Here is a 20,052-nt window from a genome sequence, read left to right on the forward strand (position 1 = left end):
CGTATCGACGCTGTTTTTCAGCCTTCATAAAGCACATAAACACTGTTATTTTCTTCATAAAATCCATGTTACCCATCTAGCAACAAAGCTACAGTCACCGGGCAGACAGAAGCCCTGCCCATCACGCGAATCCGCGTCTGTTCTTAAGTGAATTTGACGCGCGAATGAAGCAGATTTGATGCGCGAATAAAGCGAGTAAACTCACGCAGCTATTTACGTGTGAATAGCGCGATTTATCCACGCGTTCCGCGTCTGGTGTGAACACAGCATTATACTTCTGCATCAAGCGCACACGTACGATCCGGCGTAGGGCTGGATGATAAATAAAAAAATAATCAAAATCGACATTCAGAACCTATAATCGATCTAATTTTCCCGATTCAGATGACGGAGTGTTGTGAAGTAGCCTCATTAAACTATCCTCAGTTTAATGTACAGTGTCAAACTGGCACAGGAATATCAGTAAAAAGGCTAAAAGGCTGATCAAATGTAGGTCTTTTTTACAGAAGCTATACTACTGACAATTTAGATTACCTAATTCACCTGGACCGTCTTTGGAATTGTGGGGGAAACCGGAGAACCCGGAGGAAACCCACGCGAACACGGGCAGACCATGCAAACTCCCATTTGGAAAATTACAGTTATTAATAGCCCTTATAGAATATAAATTTTTTAAATAGCCTACATAATCTAGGAATCGAACAAATCCTCAGCGCTGCACTTTTCTCCTTTCTTGCGTTGAGTTCAGGTGACTACTGAAGAATACTGTCAAGAATCAAGAATAACGAATAAACTTTAAGATGAAGCAATGTGCCTCCGGGTCCGCTTTATGCCATGGCCAAAACACAAACATTGCCTGCTAAATACAATTATAATATAAATTTAATAAAAGTGAAATATTCAGTTTTGAAATAATGTATCTTTGTAAACTGTATGATCAAAATTAATTGAGCAGCCTATATCATGACTGTTTATGACAAACATTCATTGATCAGTGTTACGACTCAAATGTCTAGGGCTGAGGTTGAACATAAATGTTAAAGAAAATAAATAAATAAACAGTTGGCAGGTTATGATTTAAAATGCCTTAAAGGTTCTTTAATTGTGAGGAGAAGGAAAAGATTGTATTTACAAGAAAACAAAGAAATGAGCGAAAAAAATTGCTTCAGGGCTGAGTAACACCAAATCAATAATCAAAATATTAGCTAACTCCAAAATATTATCTGACTCGATCTGTCTCTTTTTCGAGAGATGCTGCGTTCTCCAAGTACCAACGACAGTGCACGCGCGCAGCACGTCCGATTAGGACGAACGCATGGACACATCTCAGCGCAAAGCATAACTTAGACTTTAAAAGTCCATAGCCTACTTAAAATGTCATTAATGAGGTCTATTGGGGTTACCTACAATGAATTAATCCTTAACGTCCCTGCTATGTAGCGCATATAGATAAATATAGATATATATATATATATATATACACACATGCACGGTTAACCGACATACTGCTTGATTTCTTGCTTCATCACCGCGGTAACAGAAAATCTGTTACCGTCACAGCCCTACCGTAATGCAGACGCAGACAATTTGGTTTCAGTTCAGTAATAATCAAACCCGGTTATTATGTACTGACGTCATTTATCTCATATCCGCTCTGTCGCGAGGGAGGCGAGCGGGAGCATTTACAACGCACAAACTACTTAGAACTCATAAACTGTGCACAATTTCACTGTGTGTGTTTGCTGGATCAGTCTTTCGCTGAAATTTACAGCAGAAGCCCCTATTTCACTGCGATTGAGAGAATGAAAGTAATCAATTTCTCTCTCTCTCTCTCTCTCTCTCTCTCTCTCTCTCTCACGCACGCACGCACGCACGCACCCATTTGACCTGCTGGCTGACTTTTCTTCTCCTCTCGGCTGTTTTACAGCGATACTTCGAGATACAGACACGAGCACGTGTCTGCAGAGTCTTCTCCACCGTGTCTATCATGGATCAGCTATGATCGCCGCTGCCGTCTGCCACTTATCAGTATCACTCTGTGAAGAGCGCAGCCCGCAAGAGCCAATAGCAACTGTTTTTGTTGAGGGTTTGACCAATCAAAGGGGTGTAAGAGAACTAGACAAGGATCAGAAAACGAGCTGGATATTTACATTTGTTTATATTATTTGCTAAATGCTCGTGTTGTTTAAAGGTACAGTTTATGTATCTGGCTGTTGGTATTAAATGACAAAATTGTATTACAAATAATATATAAATATAAATATATCATACATTATAATACAAGAATTGCTGCTGTGAAGAAAATATAAAACTGTGTATAAAAAGCACAGTCAATGCACCGTGATGCACCGAGATATTGAATTGAACCGAATCAATGGCATGATAATCGTAACCGAACCGTGAGACTAGTGTAAGTTTACAGCTCTACACGTGACCCCGCTCTGTTAAGGCTGATTTACAGTATACTTTTGCATTAAGAGCACGCGTATGGTCCAGCACAGCCTTCGCATACCCATGTACCTCCCAAAAATGTACCTACACATTGCGACAACATGTAGCGCAAGCTTTGTAATTGGTAATTTGTAATTCGGACAGCAGAGAGCCTGTGTGAGATTTATCTTCTTGTACATTAAAGGTAGCATTCAGAAAAAACAAAACCTCCATGAAGAAACTCGACACAGAGGAACATAAATCCCCCCTGCGTATATCAATGAACGGCTACACATAAGGCAGGCGACGTGGGTCATGCCGATCACTTGATGCAGATGTATAAATCAGCCACTGTCAACTTTGAACAGATTGTGAATTTGAGGTGCTCGTTTTAAAGGTAGACCGGAGAAAAAGGGTGTTATTTGCAAGTTTGTCAATTAATCGAGATTTTGATTTAAGTCCTAATAGCCCAGTGAAATCAACATTTAGAACTTATAAAAGATAAAATTTTTCCAGGTTAATTTTTTCAATTGCTTTTCCTACCGCGCGTGGAGTCACGTGACCCCACTTTGTCAAGGCTAATTTATACTTTTTATATTATGATTTATACTTATTATAATATTCTGACATGCTTCTGCCAAGCACAAGTGCATGGTCCGGCGCAACCTTCGCATGCCCGCACACCTTTTAAAGAATTCAACTACACGTCACAGTGACATGCAGCACAAGCTTTGTGATTGGTCAGTTTAGTAGAGGTGATGAGAGTGGGGAGATCAGAGAGCCTCGTTTTAGGTAATTTCAGTTGTTTAGCATTAATATTCAATAATCGTAGATGGTGTGTTTTTACTTCCATTATTTTAAAAATAAAGTAATGGATCCTTCATTCAAACATCTCTCACTTGTAATATGTGAGCATATTTACCTATGAGGACAAAAACATAAAATAAATATTTCATTAATCATAATAGAATTAAAATGTTTATTTAATTGAGATTTTGTTTTTGATTTTTTTTCCACCGTAAAAGAACATATTAATCAATATTTATTCTCCCTCAAGTGGTTCCAAACCTTTATAAGTTTCTTTCTTATGTTGGAAAATATTTTGAAGAATGCTGAAAACCTGTAACCATTGATCTCCATAGCAAAAAAACAAATTATTAACGAAGTTGATGGTTAAAGGTTTTTTCAGCACTTTTTAAAAAATCTTTTGTTGTGTTTAACAGAAGAAAGAAACAAAAGGTTTAAAACAAGCAAAGACTGAATAAATGATGACAAAATTTTCATTTTTGAGTAAACTATCCCTTTAAATGTTCATGGAAACACACAGCGAATTATAATATATGCAGGCAACAAATTTATAACCTAATCTCATGACAAATATGGACAGATGTTTAACATGTTCCACTTCCAAATTAACCTTTTTACTCAAACTCAACAAGGAAAACACTGTTATGAAAAGCTCATTTGAAAAAGATCAAATTAGCATTAGATTGCATATTCATATAATTACACAAAGGATTTACAAATTTAGGGCGAAGTAGTGGCGCAGTCGGTAGTGCTGTCGCCTCACAGCAAGAAGGTAGCTGGGTCGTGCCTGGGCTCAGTTGGCGTGTCTGTGTGGAGTTTGCATGCTCTCCCTGCGTTCATGTGGATTTCCTCCGGGTGCTCCGGTTTCCCCCCACAGTCCAAAGACATACTGTACAGGTGAGTTGAGTAGGCTAAATTGTCCGTAGTGTATGAGTGTGTGTGTTTGGATGTTTCCCAGAGATGGGTTGCGGCTGGAAGGGCATCCACTGCGTAAAAACCTGCAGGATCAGTTGGCGGTTCATTCCGCTGTGGTGACCCCGGATTAATAAAGGGACTAAGCTGACAAGAAAATGAATGAATTTACAAATTGATGCTTGAGCTAAACCATAATGTGTTTTCTGGCCTTTTCAGAATCAATAACAAAAACAAAATGATGTCCAACTGGAGAGTAAACTCATTTACACTAAGTTAGTCAGTCAATGCTGATGTTTACTTGCATTTGGCCAGTGTTATTTTAGGTCCTGCCATGTGGTGACAAGAAGCTAAACAAACTTTTTGCTTTCTCTTTTTATATTCATCAATTAATGCATTTACAGCTCATGGTATTCTTCGACACAATGCACAGTAAGACTAAAGTGCATTTATGCCTGAGTCTCTGTGTAGTCTTAAAACAAACTAAAAGAACTCTTGGGATAGTGGGCACCTAAAAATGCACCAAGATGATTTTGAGACACAACCACACTGTTAAAAGGCTTAATCTTTCCACTTGTGCTTGAATTCCATGGAGACCCTTTAAGGCCAACACCTCCACTCACTTCAGACGTAAATCCAGCTTGTTAAAATGAATAATCAATATGTTGGGCGGTCTGGCAATGAGCTTTCACTAAGCCTACACAAACTGATTTATTGTTGTGAATGAATTCAAAACATACATCATAGGTTCCGTTTCAAATCTTAGTGAGCCGCCTAGCTACACAGTCCGTTTAGGGCTGTCAGTCGTGTTAAATGAAGTCTATGTAGACACCGCGTTAGATTTTGAGACACGGCCAATACAAAGCTAACTGTTAGCCTGTTAGCTTCGCACACATCAGTAGCCTCATAGTGGGTTAACAACACTTTCTCCTGACATTCGTCACCAGCGTCCTCGTGTACGAGACAAACACGTTTTTTAACACTAACAATTATTTCTACACAAAGACTTAGGTCTGTAAGTGGTAAGTGATAAAAAAAGTCTTACCGGCTCGGGATGACAGGGTAATGTCTCGCGCCTCGTGCCGTTTTCCCTCGTGCTGCTGCTGCCTGCGCCGCTGCCTTGTCTACTGTGTCTGACACACACACATACTCATACACATATACACTCATACACAAGCACTGCTCGACTTGCATTGCTGCTCATACATGTTAAATATAGATTTCTATGGGGAAAAAACTAAAAATAAAGCTGCCATATAATAATAAAATATGTAAAATATTTAATGAAAACTTGTTTAAAAGTCTAGAAATTTGAAAAAAAAAGCCCTGACAATTAACTGAAGGTTGAAGTAGCCTACTGAAATGACTACATTTATTTAAAACTTACTGAAACTGCTGGGGGAAATGTCAAAAAGTCTTTAAAACATAATTTCTAAAATTTAAACTCAAATTAAAAGGAAAAAATTCCCAGAGATGGGTTGCAGCAGGAGCGCCATCCGTTACGTAAAACATATGCTGGATAAGTTGGCGGTTCATTCTGCTGTGGCGACCCCAGATTAATAAAGGGACTAAGCTGAAAAGAAAATGAATGAATAAAAAGAAAATTGAAGAAATGTTTATTAACATTTCTTATATGTGACTCTGGACCACAAAACCAAGTTGCGGAGCACAGTTGTATTTGTGAGAATAGCCAAAAATACACTGTATGACAGGCCCGTAGCCCGGGTGGGTTCAAAGGGTGCAAAAAGGTTAACTTTTTTAGGAAAAAAAAATCCACCTCTTTTAATAGGTTGGCATAAAATTTAACAGAGATCTAATTATAAGGTGAATTAGCCTATACTCATAACTCACGTGTATTCCTTCATTTTCCTTTGGCTTAGTCCCTTTATTTATCAGGCGTCGCCAACCACCATTTCATCCAGCATATGTTTTACGCAGCCGATGCACTTTCAGCTGCAACCCAATACTGGGAAACATCCATACACTCTTATTCACACACATACACTACAGACAATTTAGCTTACACAATTATTTAGACGTGGAAAGAGTACATTGGATCAGTTAATCCGACTAGAAACTTATATCAGAGATGGATTCATCAGAAAAGAACATGTTGTTGCTGTTTTCTTTGATTTAGAAAAAGCTTATGACACAACATGGAGATATGGAATTTTAAAAGATCTTCACCAAATGGGATTTAGAGGAAAACTTCCTACCTTCATTTCAAACTTTCTCACTAGAAGAAACTTCAGAGTCCAAGTGGGAAATTCCCTTTCAAATACCCACCAACAAGAACTCGGAGTTCCTCAAGGAAGTATACTCTCGGTCACACTCTTCAGTATTAAAATAAATAGCATTGTGGAAATCATTGCTCCAAATATGTTCTGCAGCATCTACGTGGATGATTTATGTATCTGTTACAGAGGGAAGAACATGAATACAATTGAAAGGCAATTGCAGTTAAATATTCACAAAATTAACCAGTGGGCTGTCGAAAATGGTTTTAAGTTCTCTAAAACAAAAACTGTTTGTACACATTTTTGTATCCAGCGATCACTTCATCATGATCCAGAACTTTTTATCAATGGAAATATGATCAAAGTTGTTAAAGAAATCAAGTTTTTAGGTCTCCTTTTTGATAACAAAATGACTTTTATCCCTCATTTAAAATTTTTGAAAAACAAGTGCCTCAAAGCTATGAACATAATCAAAGTGTTGGCAAAAACAAATTGGGGTGCTGACTTAACTGTACTTTTACGATTGTACAGAGTACTCATTCGATCTCGTTTGGATTATGGAAGCATAATTTATGACTCTGCCAGGAAATCTTATAAACAAATCCTCAATACAGTCCACCATCAAGGATTACGGCTTGCTTTAGGAGCATTCAGAACATCACCCGTTCAGAGTCTGTACATTGAAGCTAACGAACCCTCACTTCAAAATAGACGGCTGAAACTTTCATTACAATATGCTATCAAACTAAAGGCAAATAAGAATAACCCAGCTTATACTGCAGTTTTCGAACCTCAGTTTGTACAATTATACGAAAGTAAGCCAAAAACCATCAGACCATTTGGTTTACGTATCAATTCACACTTGCAAAATTTAAATTTAAACCTGGACATTTTAAAACAAATACACTTCAACTCATTGCCTCCCTGGAATTTAAAGATGCCTATAATCAATATGGAGCTAGGACACCAGAAGAAAGGAGTTACTCATCCCAATATGTACAAACAACAATACCTGGATATCAGAACTCAATACTCTCAGCACATACCAATCTTCACAGATGGTTCAAAGATGGAAAGTAATGTAGCAGCAGCAATGGTGACAGGGGAACAAAGTCATGGAATCAGTCTACCTAAAGAATGCTCCATATTCACAGCTGAAGCCCGCGCTTTACTTTTAGCATTGGAGTACATAGAAAATGCACAACAAAAGAAATCCATCATTTTCACAGACTCTAAATCATGCCTCCAAGTTATGGAATCTTCAACAAATGATCATCCTTTGATTGACAATATTTTAACTAAAGTTCACCAACTACAAAATCAGTTTTATCACATCATTTTTTGCTGGGTTCCTGGACATGTCGGGCTTTTAGGCAATGAGCGAGCTGATGCAGCTGCTAAAGATGCTTTGAAACAAGTAATAAACAAATGCCAAATTCCTCCGTCAGAGATGAAACCTTTTATCAACGCTTACATTTTAAACAAGTGGCAAAAGGAATGGGATGCATTAGAAAACAATAAACTACATGAAATCCAACCTGAAGTTTCACACAGAATTTTAAGACATTTTAAGAATCGATTTGATCAAGTAGTTTTTACCAGATGCCGTATTGGACATACGAGAATTACACATGGATTTTTGCTCCAAGGTGAAAACCCTACTCAGTGTTTGTGCTGCAAAACTCCTATCACTGTAAAACATATTTTACTGGACTGTCCTGCTTTTACTGATTCCAGAAGGACTTTTTATGAAATGAACTCTTTTAAGGACATTTTTGACAAAGTGGAACCAGGAAATATTTTAGAATTTTTATCATGTATTAACACAAAAAATCTTATTTAATTTATGTTTTATTTTGTTTGTTGATTTTTAAATTGTATATTTATTGTTGAAAGATTCCTGCCATGAAGATAGCCTTGGTTGCTGACATGGCACTAAATAAAAAATACATTACATTACATTACATTACAGCTTACACAATTCACCTATAGCGCATGTCTTTGGACTGTGGGGAAAACAAGAGCACCCGGAGGAAACCCATGGAACACTGGGAGAACATGCAAACTCCACAAAGAAATCTCAACTGACCCAGGGCGAGGCTTGAGCCAGCAACCTACTTGCTGTGAGGCGACAGCGCTATCCACAGTGCCACCCCCTCACATGTTTAATTTCTGTTTAATTTATATTTTTCTGATAACATTATTATGGGTTTTGACAATTACATTTTCTGAAATGCTGTAGACTATTCTAAAACGTCAGCCACATGTGCAAAATATAGTAGTCATGAAAAATAGGCTATGTTCATACATAAAGATCTACAACATAAAAAATTAATCTTAAGGCTTGTAGATTTTGCTAATAAAACCAAGAGATAAATTTTACTTATTTTTTAAGCAAACCTGTGCAATTATCAGGCTTCATTTGAAAAACCAATTAAGCTAATACAATTGAGGAAAGATGGCTTCAGGTTTACTTTAAAAAAATTGACTCAATTTTGTGGATTTAATTGAGATGTTTGCATTTGTATCTCAACAACGGCAGTGACCAGACGACATTTTGAAGGAGCAGATCAACAGTGAGATTGTTAAGAAGTCAGCATTAACAGTTTATCATTTTTACTGTGTTAAATAAATTCTTTCAGAAAAGACACATGCTGTTCAAGCTTATTCAGCAGCCTAGTTTTATCAGGCAACATTAAAGTGGGGTGGACAAACAACAGTGAACTTGTTGGTTAGCCTAATATAGCTATTCAACAGAGTTTATGCACAGCTAGTGTTTTTCCATTTCATAAAGTTCCTTTTACAGCATTGATGATGTGATGTAATTAACTGTGTTTTTATGTAATACTGTATATAAATAGCTACGCTACTAATATTTGTTTGCTCATTTTTTCAGATTAATGAAGAAAATGTTTACAGTTTTTTTACCCACAAAAGACAAGCAGTTTGTGTGTGCCATACAGCAGTTTTTTTATCCTGTTATTTGTGTAGTATTATTATTAGGCATTATTACTAATTTCTATACTTTTGTTGCATAAGACCTCACATTAAATCTGGGATGAGATGAGAGATGTCGTTCTCTGTTGCTGGTGTACTTGTATAAAAAAAAGTGGAAAAGCTCATACGGGAGTGCCATGTAAGTGTCTTTAACTGTTTCAGATACTTATAGTTTTTAGAAAACTGCCTTTTATATTTTTGCATTTTTACAAAAAACAAAAACATAACAAAAACAGTACATTGTTGAACGCACTATTCCTTGTATAAATATGGTTTGTTTTTATAAACTTATTTTTTTGTACACTAGTATACATTTTGAAAACACCCTGTCCAATATTAGTCAAAATACTTGTGTACTTGTGTTATAGTGTAAGTCAGCAATGTCTACTCAAACATTTTGGAGAATTACTGTTCACAGAGATACAAAGAAATGTTTTTTTTTCCTTAATGTATTTCCCTTTTAAATGTTTAGTAAACCTTAAACATTTAAAATATACAACTGCATAATTTAATATTGATAAGTGTAATGTTTATATTACAGTGTGGGATTGCACAGAGAATTGCTGTCTGCCAGGGGAATAACCAACCATGAGGACTTCTGTATTGTCTTGGAGGATGAGCGAGTCATAGACAGCCTAAAACTGCTAAACTGGATTTATACAAGTATTCTCCAAATAAAATCACCCAAAAACAAACGTATAATATGTTTCTGACACAAATTAACTGCCACAAACTTTTGGGGAATTTTCACTGCATTGACAGATTGTGTTGCTAATATTTTGAGATACAGCTTTTATACTGGTTTTATTTGTTGTGCAATTCTGTCACATTAAAATGTGACTATTCCTACAAAAGAAAGGACTTTTTCCAGAGCTTAGCATTGCTGTAGATTTTGTTTAACAAATTGTATGTACCATTTTAATATCAGTGGAACATGTAATAAAATGAAATTTGGCAAACATGCATTGTGTATTTCATTACAAAATATATAAATTATATTTTATGAACGAGTAATTTTCATTAATAAATTTGAGTAAAGGTTAATTTGCCTAAATTATAAAAACACATTCCACTAATAATATTAAATTCATCATCTCTCCAAAAATAAAAAATAAACTAGTAATATTAACATTATTTATTTAAGTGTTTTTTGCTAAAAATAATAAATATGAGTAAATGTTGGTGGATTTGCTTAAGTTATAAAATCACATTCCAATAATAATATAAAATTCACTCAAAAAAATTTGTAATTTTCACATGATTCATTCAAGTTAAAAAAAGAATCAAGTTTTCAAACTATACTTAAAAATACGTGCAATAGTGTTACCACTATTTTTTAGGTAAATAGCACATACGATTTTTTACAAAATACCTTTTAATGGAAAATCTACAGAACTAATAAGAATAACTGATCAAATAAAATAAATAAAAACATGATCTCTTATTGTTTTGATAATGCATACTTCCTTAAAGAGACAAACTGCTATTTAAAAAGTTTAACGACAGATATAAAGAACAAAGACATTTAACTCATTTAACTAAGTAAAACTTCATTGTATATAAATACATTATAAAGCTTAAAATAAACCTTATCATCATTCAAAATCTACTGTTTACACAGAACAAACTTTTTTTTTTTTGCATTGGCAGTTTAAAAAAACTAACACTAAACAATAGAAAAATAGGCAAAAATAGATCAATAATTATCATATAATCTATAATCTTACCAATTAAATCAGCTCAAGAGACGTGGTTTCAGTGGTAAAGACAAAGCCAACTGACTAAACTCATCATATATCCGTTCCAGTTTATTGTAAACTCATTTACAGAACGAGGTAACCCAGTATCACCTTCTCACATGCTCTTAAAATTAAATATGCATAGTGACAAACTACCTGCAATTCAAACTCTCAGCAGGTCACCGGGATGCCCTTGGGCACATACACACACACACAGTGAACAAAGCAAACACAGTTGCTAGAGAACAAACACACACACATACACTCGCATACAAAAACACACACAGTTAAACACATACAGTATATTCCATTAGCTTTACATTAAGCTCTGCAGATGCTTTGAGGCTGAATCAGAGATGTGCTCTACTCTTTCAGTGACCCTCATGAAATCACAATGGCGTCCTGATCCTCAGGTGAGAGAGGGCTTGATCACCTCTTTTCTTCAGCACTAGAATGACATGACACTGGATAGGGTGACCGAAGTCAAGTTGTGGTTACATTACCATGGAAAGACCATTCACACCTGCTACTAACTAGGCTATGCTTAAAGTACAGTGGTCTATTTAGTGAAACATATATAAGAATAACTGATAACATAAAGGTAGAAATGAATATCTGGTTTGGTTTTTAGGTTGTGTGTCAGGTATTAATCCACAAAATCGTTGTAATCTGACATTCATTTTTATTTTTTAAATAATTTTGTTTATTTTACTTGTTTTATGGCAACACGGTGGGTTAGTGGTTAGCGATGTCGCCTCACAGCAAGAAAGTTGCTGGTTCGAGTCCTGGTTGGGCCAGTTGGCATTTCTGTGTGGAGTTTGCATGTTCTCCCCATGTTGGTGTGGGTTTCCTCTGGGTGCTCCAGTTTCATCCACAAGCATGCAGCTGAATTGGGTAAGCTAAGTAGGGCGTAGGGAGCGTGAATGCGAAAGTGTATGGGTGTTTCCCAGTGTTGGGATGCAGCTGGAAGGGCATCCGCTGCGTAAAACATATGCTGGATAAGTTGGTGGTTCATTCCTTAGTGGTGACCCCATGCAGATAAATAAAAGGACTAAGCCGAAGGAAAATGAATGAATGAATATTTGTTTTGGTTGACTCTTTGGTCGAGCACCCATTTGTGATTGAAGTAAAAGTGAAAAACTGTAATAATTAGATCGAAACCTTCATAATGGAGATAATTCAGACAAAAATTAAAATGGCCATCATTTACTCTCCCTTCACTTCATAGTTTCTTTTTTCTTCTGCTAAACACAAAATTATTTAGAAAAAAAAGCTGGAAACCACAATTGACTTCCATTGTTTTCCCCTTGGAAGTTAGGGTTTACAGGTTGTCAGCTTTCTTCTAAATTTCATTTTTGCACAAAATTATGGAACCATTTCAGGCCTCTAGCCAGGGGGGTTCAGGTGGTTCTAAAGACTCACCCCTCACTGACAAAGTTTCGGAATTTGTGCCAAACATGAGCTCATTTGTCCTATTTTGACTGCTGTGCCGTCATAGTAAGTGAAAATAACTCATCAAAATGGCTTGAAGAGGGAGCGGAATCCTTTGTTGGCTGTTGTGACTTCAGCTAATCAGTTTTGACCAAGAAAGTCAACCGCTGTGTAAAACATATGCTGGATAAGTTGGCGGGTCACTTCGTTGGGAAGAACCCTGATTAATAAAGGGACTTAACCGAAAAGAAAATGAATGAATGAATGAATGAATGAATGAATGAATGAATGATTGAATGAATGAATGAATGAATAAATGAATGAATGAATGAACGAATGAACGTATAAATGAATCCAACATCCAGCTGCTAGAAAACATACAATCTGATGTAAGTGAAGTAATCTTTTGCCACTGTATTGTTTTTAAACATTTTACAAGTAATTTTTATTCTAAGTCCTGGACCTCATTCAAACGAAAAATGACCAATAAAAACGCGTGAAGCACCAAAAGTGGACCATATCAGTGATAATTTGAGTACCAATTTGGCAATTGTTATTGTTATCCATGGATTTTCAAATATACTTTAATTTACAAGAGAGGCTAAAGCTCTATATTATTTTATTATTATTATTATTATTATTTTATTCAAATGGTCTGACTGTGAAAAGTTGGATTTGCTGGCCAGTTTGTTATTATTAATTGCCTTTATTTATGACAATAAGCTAAATTTGAAATTTTTTTCATATTTTTTCATTCTAAATCTTTAAAACTTAAATATTTTTGGTACACCGAAAAAATATGAGGCGTATATTTGCAAAAAGGTCCTTTTTTTTTTGAGAAAAAAGAATCGCCCCTTTCCAGGCAGGTTATGGGCCTGACTTGAGAGTGAGTAAAAATGGGGTACATGCACACAAACTTTTTTTCAGTCAGCCAGTCCTAGGGCTTCCAGTTAATTGTAATCCCATTACCACATTTACAGTAAGATCTGATTTCTTTGAAAAACAGCGAGACCAAGATGCACTGCATTAAATAATATTTTTCCATGCCATGTCTTCAAAATATGGAAATTAATTATACCCCAGTATTTTTAATGGAGTTTTGCTCTAGCCTGTGGCTAATGGCGGCACTTACAATTAAACTGTCTTTCGTCTCCTTTTACGCTTTAACAAACAAATGGATGCTTAAGTCTAACTGAATGTGTTCCAATGACATTACAACATCGATGCTGTAAAATGAAACTTTATGAAATTGAAAATAGTCACATACACCTTTCACCGAAAGTTCATCATTGGCTGAAAAACACTGGCAGCGCATAGCCCATTTCGTTTTTGGGTGAACTATCCCTCAGTGACAGTGCAGGGAAAATACAATGACAGTTTTCTAACTAGGACTGGAAATTAAAAGAGTTTTGACCTTAGAGGTAGAATCGAATGCAGATTGTGTTTCAAATTAAATGTAATTAATGACACAATGGCCTGTAATTATGTCAAGAAACCCTCAGACATTCTGAGAAACTGAACAGTCACGCAAGAGACGTCTGTGTGTTCAAGAAATCTCTCTCTATGTAATTTAGTCTGCTTTGAAATCAATGCGGTGAAATAATATCTAATACAATATAATGTAATTATGAAACGACTGATCATTTCACCGTTTTATCCAGATATTATGTTCAAATAATCTGACTGGTCAAACAAGTTGTAGTCAATTGAGTGTGACCTGAAACATAATAAATGAGATAACAGCGCCACCCCCTGGTAAATCTAACCTTGTTCTGAAAAAAAAACAACTGCGTTTAAAAACCAAGATTTTTGCGCCAGTGTTCCCCTTGTGATTTTTCTTTACTTATTTATTATTTTAACATCTGTAACATCTTAATTAAACATCTGTAACATCATCATGTAGGCTATGTATATGTGTGTGTGCATGTAGGCTATGTATCTACTGATCATGTGTGCTTCAAGTTCTCAAATAGCCTAATTCTACCATGGCATATTACATTAGTCTCACTGGGGCTAATAATAATAATAATAATAATAACAATAATAATAATAATAATTATTATTATAATAATAATAGTAACAATAATGATAATGTTCAAGTTTTAGTTATTTGCTAAATCATTAATTTTCCTTTCGGCTAAGTCCCTCTATTATTCAGGAGTCACCACAGCGGAAGGAACCGCCAACCTATCCAGCAACAGGATGCCCTTAAAATAATTGTAATATAATAATATCGGCGCAAACCATAAGGCTTAGTCTTTAAGTTGCATATCGAGCAAGTGCACTAAAACCATGCTATAATATTAAAATATCTAGAATTTTTCGTTTATTCATAAACGCATAACCGTATTTCCTAAAGCATACATCTATTTCAACATCTTTATTTTAAGATCCAGTCAGTGCAACATAGCCTAATTATTGGACTGAGAATGGTGTATAGACTGCATCCTCAAACAAATAATCATGTGGCACTGCAATCTTAAAATACATTTTCTAGTTTATATATATAAACTAGAAAATGACTAAAATTGTATAAGGCAATATTTGTGTTTATAGTCACTTGCATGCATAGCAAATTGATGTGAAACAGAAGTAAAAAGACAGTGGCTAGGCCAGGCCCGGATTAAGAACTCAGGGGCCCCTGGGCACATTATCTTGTAAGGCCCCCTACCTGGCCGCACCCCTATAGTTGAATTTAAAAAATAAGAATAATATAAATTTTTTTTAAATAAAATGAATCTATAATTTGTTGCCCACATATTTAAATAAATGATATATAGTACATATGTATTTATAGTCTGCAAAGATTTAAATTATTTTCAAAGCATTAAATAAAAATACTAATAAAACTACACACACGCACACACACACACACACACACACACACACATATATATATATATATATATATATATATATATATATATATATATATAATTTTTTTAAGGGTATTTTAGTGTATTGCTTTTACAAACTTATAAAGAATATTATTGCCATGGCATATAACGCACAATGCTTCTCCAATCCAGTTCTATGAATCTGAGTTCTATGAATCTGAGTCTTTCATAATACAAATACTAATTTACTGTCTCTCTCCTCCTCTCCCTGTATTTTCTCTACTCTTCTCGTGATGAAGACTTGATTATAAACCTAAAAGTATCCGAAATCACAGACACTATACCTCTTCTCTCCCCTCTCTCTCCTCTTCTGGGCCTTTCTCTCTCTCTCCCTCTCTCTTTCCCTTTCTGTCTGTCTCTCACACGATGAATCCAGTCCGCACTGCGCTGCCATTAGCCTCCTCCGCCTGGTTAATGCTAGCTTCTTATCATTTAAAGTTAACGTCTTCTTCTGTACCCTCATTCTCCTGATCACGGGTCTGTTTAAAGAAGGTGTGTATGGAAAATGCCTCAATAAAAATGCCTCCTCTCCTCTTTCTCTCGCGTTTGCTAAATCCACTTGTCCACTCATTTTTGATCTATGACAGATATAACGTTACACTAAAGTCCGCTCAGTTTAGTGCGGGTTATTACAAAACTGACGTTTCCGCACTTGACCAATTACAGCATTCTGTTTAGTTAAAGAAAGAAAGGCAATTTAAATATAATAACAATATTAATATTTGATCGCGATTTTTTTGCTCAGAGGAAATACAGTTGTCTGAGCAATATAGTTTTTGCAGAGAGGGAGGCGCGGCAGGCGCCTATAATAAGGCTTAACATTATTAAATACCCACGAGACACTTGTGACTTTATATCACATTTGCATTATTTTTAAAAAATGTTTCTTTCCTGTTAAAAATAAATATATTTCCAATCTGATATGTAATGGGGAGTAAAAAAAGTAGCACGAGTTCAACTGATGATGGATTCGAACCGATGTTATGATTAATCGCGTCAAAAGATGAAGCCGTGTGCCTTACAAGGTGCGCCACTGCGGCTATGTTATTTCATTGCTCTTTACTCATCTTGTCTCTATCAATCAGGCATCGATGGGCGTAAACCCTGAATGGCTTAGTCCAGTGGTTCTCAAACTGTGGTACGCGTACCACTAGTGGTACGCGGGCTTCCTCCTAGTGGTACGCGGAGGAATCGCTGAATAATGAAAGAAACAATTAACACTTTTAATCCTTTAATGCGTAATATAACATTGATGTGATCAGCATTGGCTGTTTTGTGAAGCGTACGATCACAACGCTGTGCTTAGAATGTTTATTTTAGTGCTTTGTGTCATAAGCTGCTGAAAATCAGTTTCCGAAGTTTAAGAATTGATTCTGAAGCGTGATTTGACTGACATGAAAAGTAGCCAATCACAGTCGACCTTTTCTAGTTGCGTGAAACGTAAGGGCGGGACAAAGGCTTTCTGTGTTGCAGAGACAGAAAAAACAACTTAAAAACAAATGTTTTGTTGGAATAATGCTTTTCACTACAGAGATGTCTAGCAGAGTAATTAAACCGCGGACATATTTCATGCGTTTTTGATGATCTTCATACACGTTTCGCTCTCCGACAGCCAGTCGACTCGCCTCTGACCTGTCACTCCTCTAAATACATTCTGAATGGCGGCGCGGGAATGAAGGTATTGCGCAATTACTCATTTCTGCAAATGCGAGTGCTTTATTTTAACACGAGAGCGCATTCATGTACGCAAATCGCTAAAACAGATATGCGAGCTCTTAAATAGGCTTTTTTCAAATGAACTGCAAGTGCTCTCATGATCGCCTGTGTGCTCATATAGAATACAATCGCGATCTCTCCACTATTAAAGTAGACATTATTTATCTTTGCTCCTTAACTAAATTTAGTCAAAAGTATTCAAAGTTGTCAGATATTTAGAAATAGATTCATACATGATCGATGACAATGCTAATGGTCTTCTTATTTGGCTGTGTTGTGAAGTGAAACTTACTTTTAGCAAAGGTGGAACATTTTTTATTTCTTTACGACAAAATAATAATGCTGGAAATGTTTCTGGATGAGGTATTTGTGTGATTTATACATTAAGCTGTATTCTGATCTGTCCTAAAGCATTACAGGTCAAAGCAATCCGTTGTTACTTATTGTTTATTTATCAATATTTACAATAAGGCTCTTAAAGCACTGCTTTGATAAATGTAGTGTCGTCATATTTCAAATACCTCAAGTAAAATGAAGTCATTTGTTTTATTTTTTGCTCACAGTGTACTTGTATTTTTTACGTTTCTATTTTAGATTAAGATCAAGTGTAAAATAAAATCTACATGATGTACAGCTATTTAAGAAACAAATTTGCCATATTGTAAAGAAAATAGTGTAAAATATGTAAATAAAAGGCTAAATTTAAATCTTTTTACCATATACTTTAATTTAACCTTTCAAAGCTTAAAAATATATATTTTTAAAAATGGGCAAAAAGTGTCTCTATGGCCTTAAAGATTATGTGGTAGTTTTACCAGTGCTATTGAAAAAGATTAATTGTCATGAAAGGAAAAATTGACTATACTTCCTTTGTTAGTGCAAATTATACATGTAGCTTTGGGATGTAAGCAATCAAACCATTAAATCAGGTTTACACTTAAAAAAAAAAGTGATTTCATAATGAAAATCAGATTTTTTTTTTTCAAAAGTAACCAACTAGTACTTTTTAAAAGAGTAATTTGTACTTTTACCTAATATTAGTATTATTTACTAAAATTTGTGTTATTTTAGCAGTGTAATAGTATTTTTACTTGAGTACAAAAAAGATTTCACAAGCACTTAGTGCAGGTTTATTATATTATTAATATATGATTAATAAATATTATTATTAATGGTTTTTATTTGTATCTATTCCTATGCAATGTTTTATGGGTTTCTGAGAATACATTTCAGGTCTTCAATACAAAGCATGTCAGTCGTGAAAAAAAAAAAAATAGGTGCTGGAATTGATTTTCATTAGGCTGTGCCTGTATGAACCCTGTCATGTACATTTAACATTTATTTCAAGATTTGTCTGAAAGTGTATGAATATGACATATAGCCTATATTTATAAGGTCCAAGCAGCATTTCCAGCTTATGATGAATAGGCTACTATGAATACTTTAGATTTAAGTACAGAAGTTTTCTTTTTACTTTTTAAGAACAACGCCATTTTTTTATGAACTTTTAAAAGCACATTTTAACAAAAACTTTTTTTTTTATCTGCAAGCATAGTTAATGTTCAGACTATTTCAAATGTTTAAAGTGACTGACAATAATACATATTCTTACTAATAGGAAGTAATCTGCATATTAGTAAAACTGTGCACACCTGTAGCTGCTTAATTAGGCTTACGACGCTATTTTTTAATACTGGTTAAGTAAGGTGGTACTTGGAGAGACGATTTTTTTCTAAGGTGGTACTTGGTGAAAAAAGTTTGAGAACCACTGGCTTAGTCCAACTAGATGCGCTATTTGCAATTAGCCTAAAAAGACACTCCGAAATTGTCTTTTTTTCTCCCCCCTCGCAGGGGCCCCTAGTGCGCACGGGCCCCTGGGCCTGTGCCCATAAGGCCCATTGGTTAATCCGGCCCTGGGCTAGGCTAATTCGAGTTATTTCAAACACTAGACGTTTTCATTTTATTCTAGAAAGCAATAACATAAAAGTGATAATTAAATAATTTCGCTAATGGAAATTACACGACAGTCCATCCTCCCTCCCTCTCTTTTCTCTCTCTCCCCTCCCTCCTTCCTCGGCTTTAACAGCATGTCAGAGCCTGTGGGATGGAGTTACAGCGCATTGCTTTCCTTCTGGATGCTGCTCTGAGCACCTTTAATGAAGACCGCCGCATCTGTCCAAACTCCACAAGAGCCCTGAGTGTCCAACAGACACCCCAAGCGCAAAACAACTCTGCTAAAAGTAAACTTCACCTCCAGGACACCCCAAAACAGACCTCCACACAGCCAAACTATGAAGATCCAGTGCGTTTCTCTCCTCATCTGCGCTCTGCTCATTGGCGAGTGCTGCGGGTCTCGCGTGGACCGCTGGGTCAGAACTGGACTTCAGTACCTGAAGCTCAACTTGTGCCGGAGGGTCTCTTTGCCGGAGAGCGAGTGTAAGAAGATGTCCCACCTGCACTTAAGCGGGGTGGTCGTGTACGTGTCCGAGTCCGGTTCAGGGAAGGTGCTGGCGATCCTGCCGGATTCTTACTCGAGCGGCGCGCTGCAGTCCAAACACAGTGGGTTCTCGGTAGATCCGAGCGCGGATGAGGAGAGCCGGACCAACGAGGAGCTGTACCCCGGAGCCAGCGCGCATGACGCCGTGCTGCTGCTCGACCCCAGTCCCGGAGAGAGTTTCGGACACCCGGTGGTTCTGTTCTACGTGGACTTCAACGTAACCAAGAAGAAATGCGCTCACATGGACGGCATTTATCTGGGTGAGTGGACCTTTTCTGTCAGATTTGAAATAAAAAATATGCTACTAAAACAAACAAACAAACAAACAAACAAACAAACAAACTAACTAACTAACTAACTAACTAACAAAAAACAAACAAACCCCGGTG

The 20,052-nt window shown here is 36.1% G+C and overlaps 2 protein-coding genes across 2 annotated transcripts in view; one reads left to right on the forward strand and one right to left on the reverse strand.

Moving 5' to 3' along the window:
- The window catches only part of ttll4 (tubulin tyrosine ligase-like family, member 4), a 31,282-nt gene extending 25,994 nt beyond the window's left edge, over positions 1 to 5,288 (reverse strand). Inside the window, 1 exon segment of the mRNA NM_001430833.1 lies at positions 5,195 to 5,288. The gene's annotated coding sequence lies outside the window, so the exon portion shown is untranslated.
- Positions 5,289 to 19,273: 13,985 nt separating this feature from the next.
- Positions 19,274 to 20,052, forward strand: part of si:ch211-67e16.11 — a 46,031-nt gene continuing 45,252 nt past the window's right edge. The window contains exon 1 of the mRNA XM_682096.7: positions 19,274 to 19,923. Within this exon, the coding sequence (XP_687188.2) occupies positions 19,458 to 19,923 (466 nt within the window). The 5' untranslated portion in view covers positions 19,274 to 19,457. The remainder of the gene's footprint in view (positions 19,924 to 20,052) is intronic.

The sequence above is a fragment of the Danio rerio genome, chromosome 9 (assembly GCF_049306965.1).
Source record: "Danio rerio strain Tuebingen ecotype United States chromosome 9, GRCz12tu, whole genome shotgun sequence".
Lineage (NCBI taxonomy): Eukaryota > Metazoa > Chordata > Actinopteri > Cypriniformes > Danionidae > Danio > Danio rerio.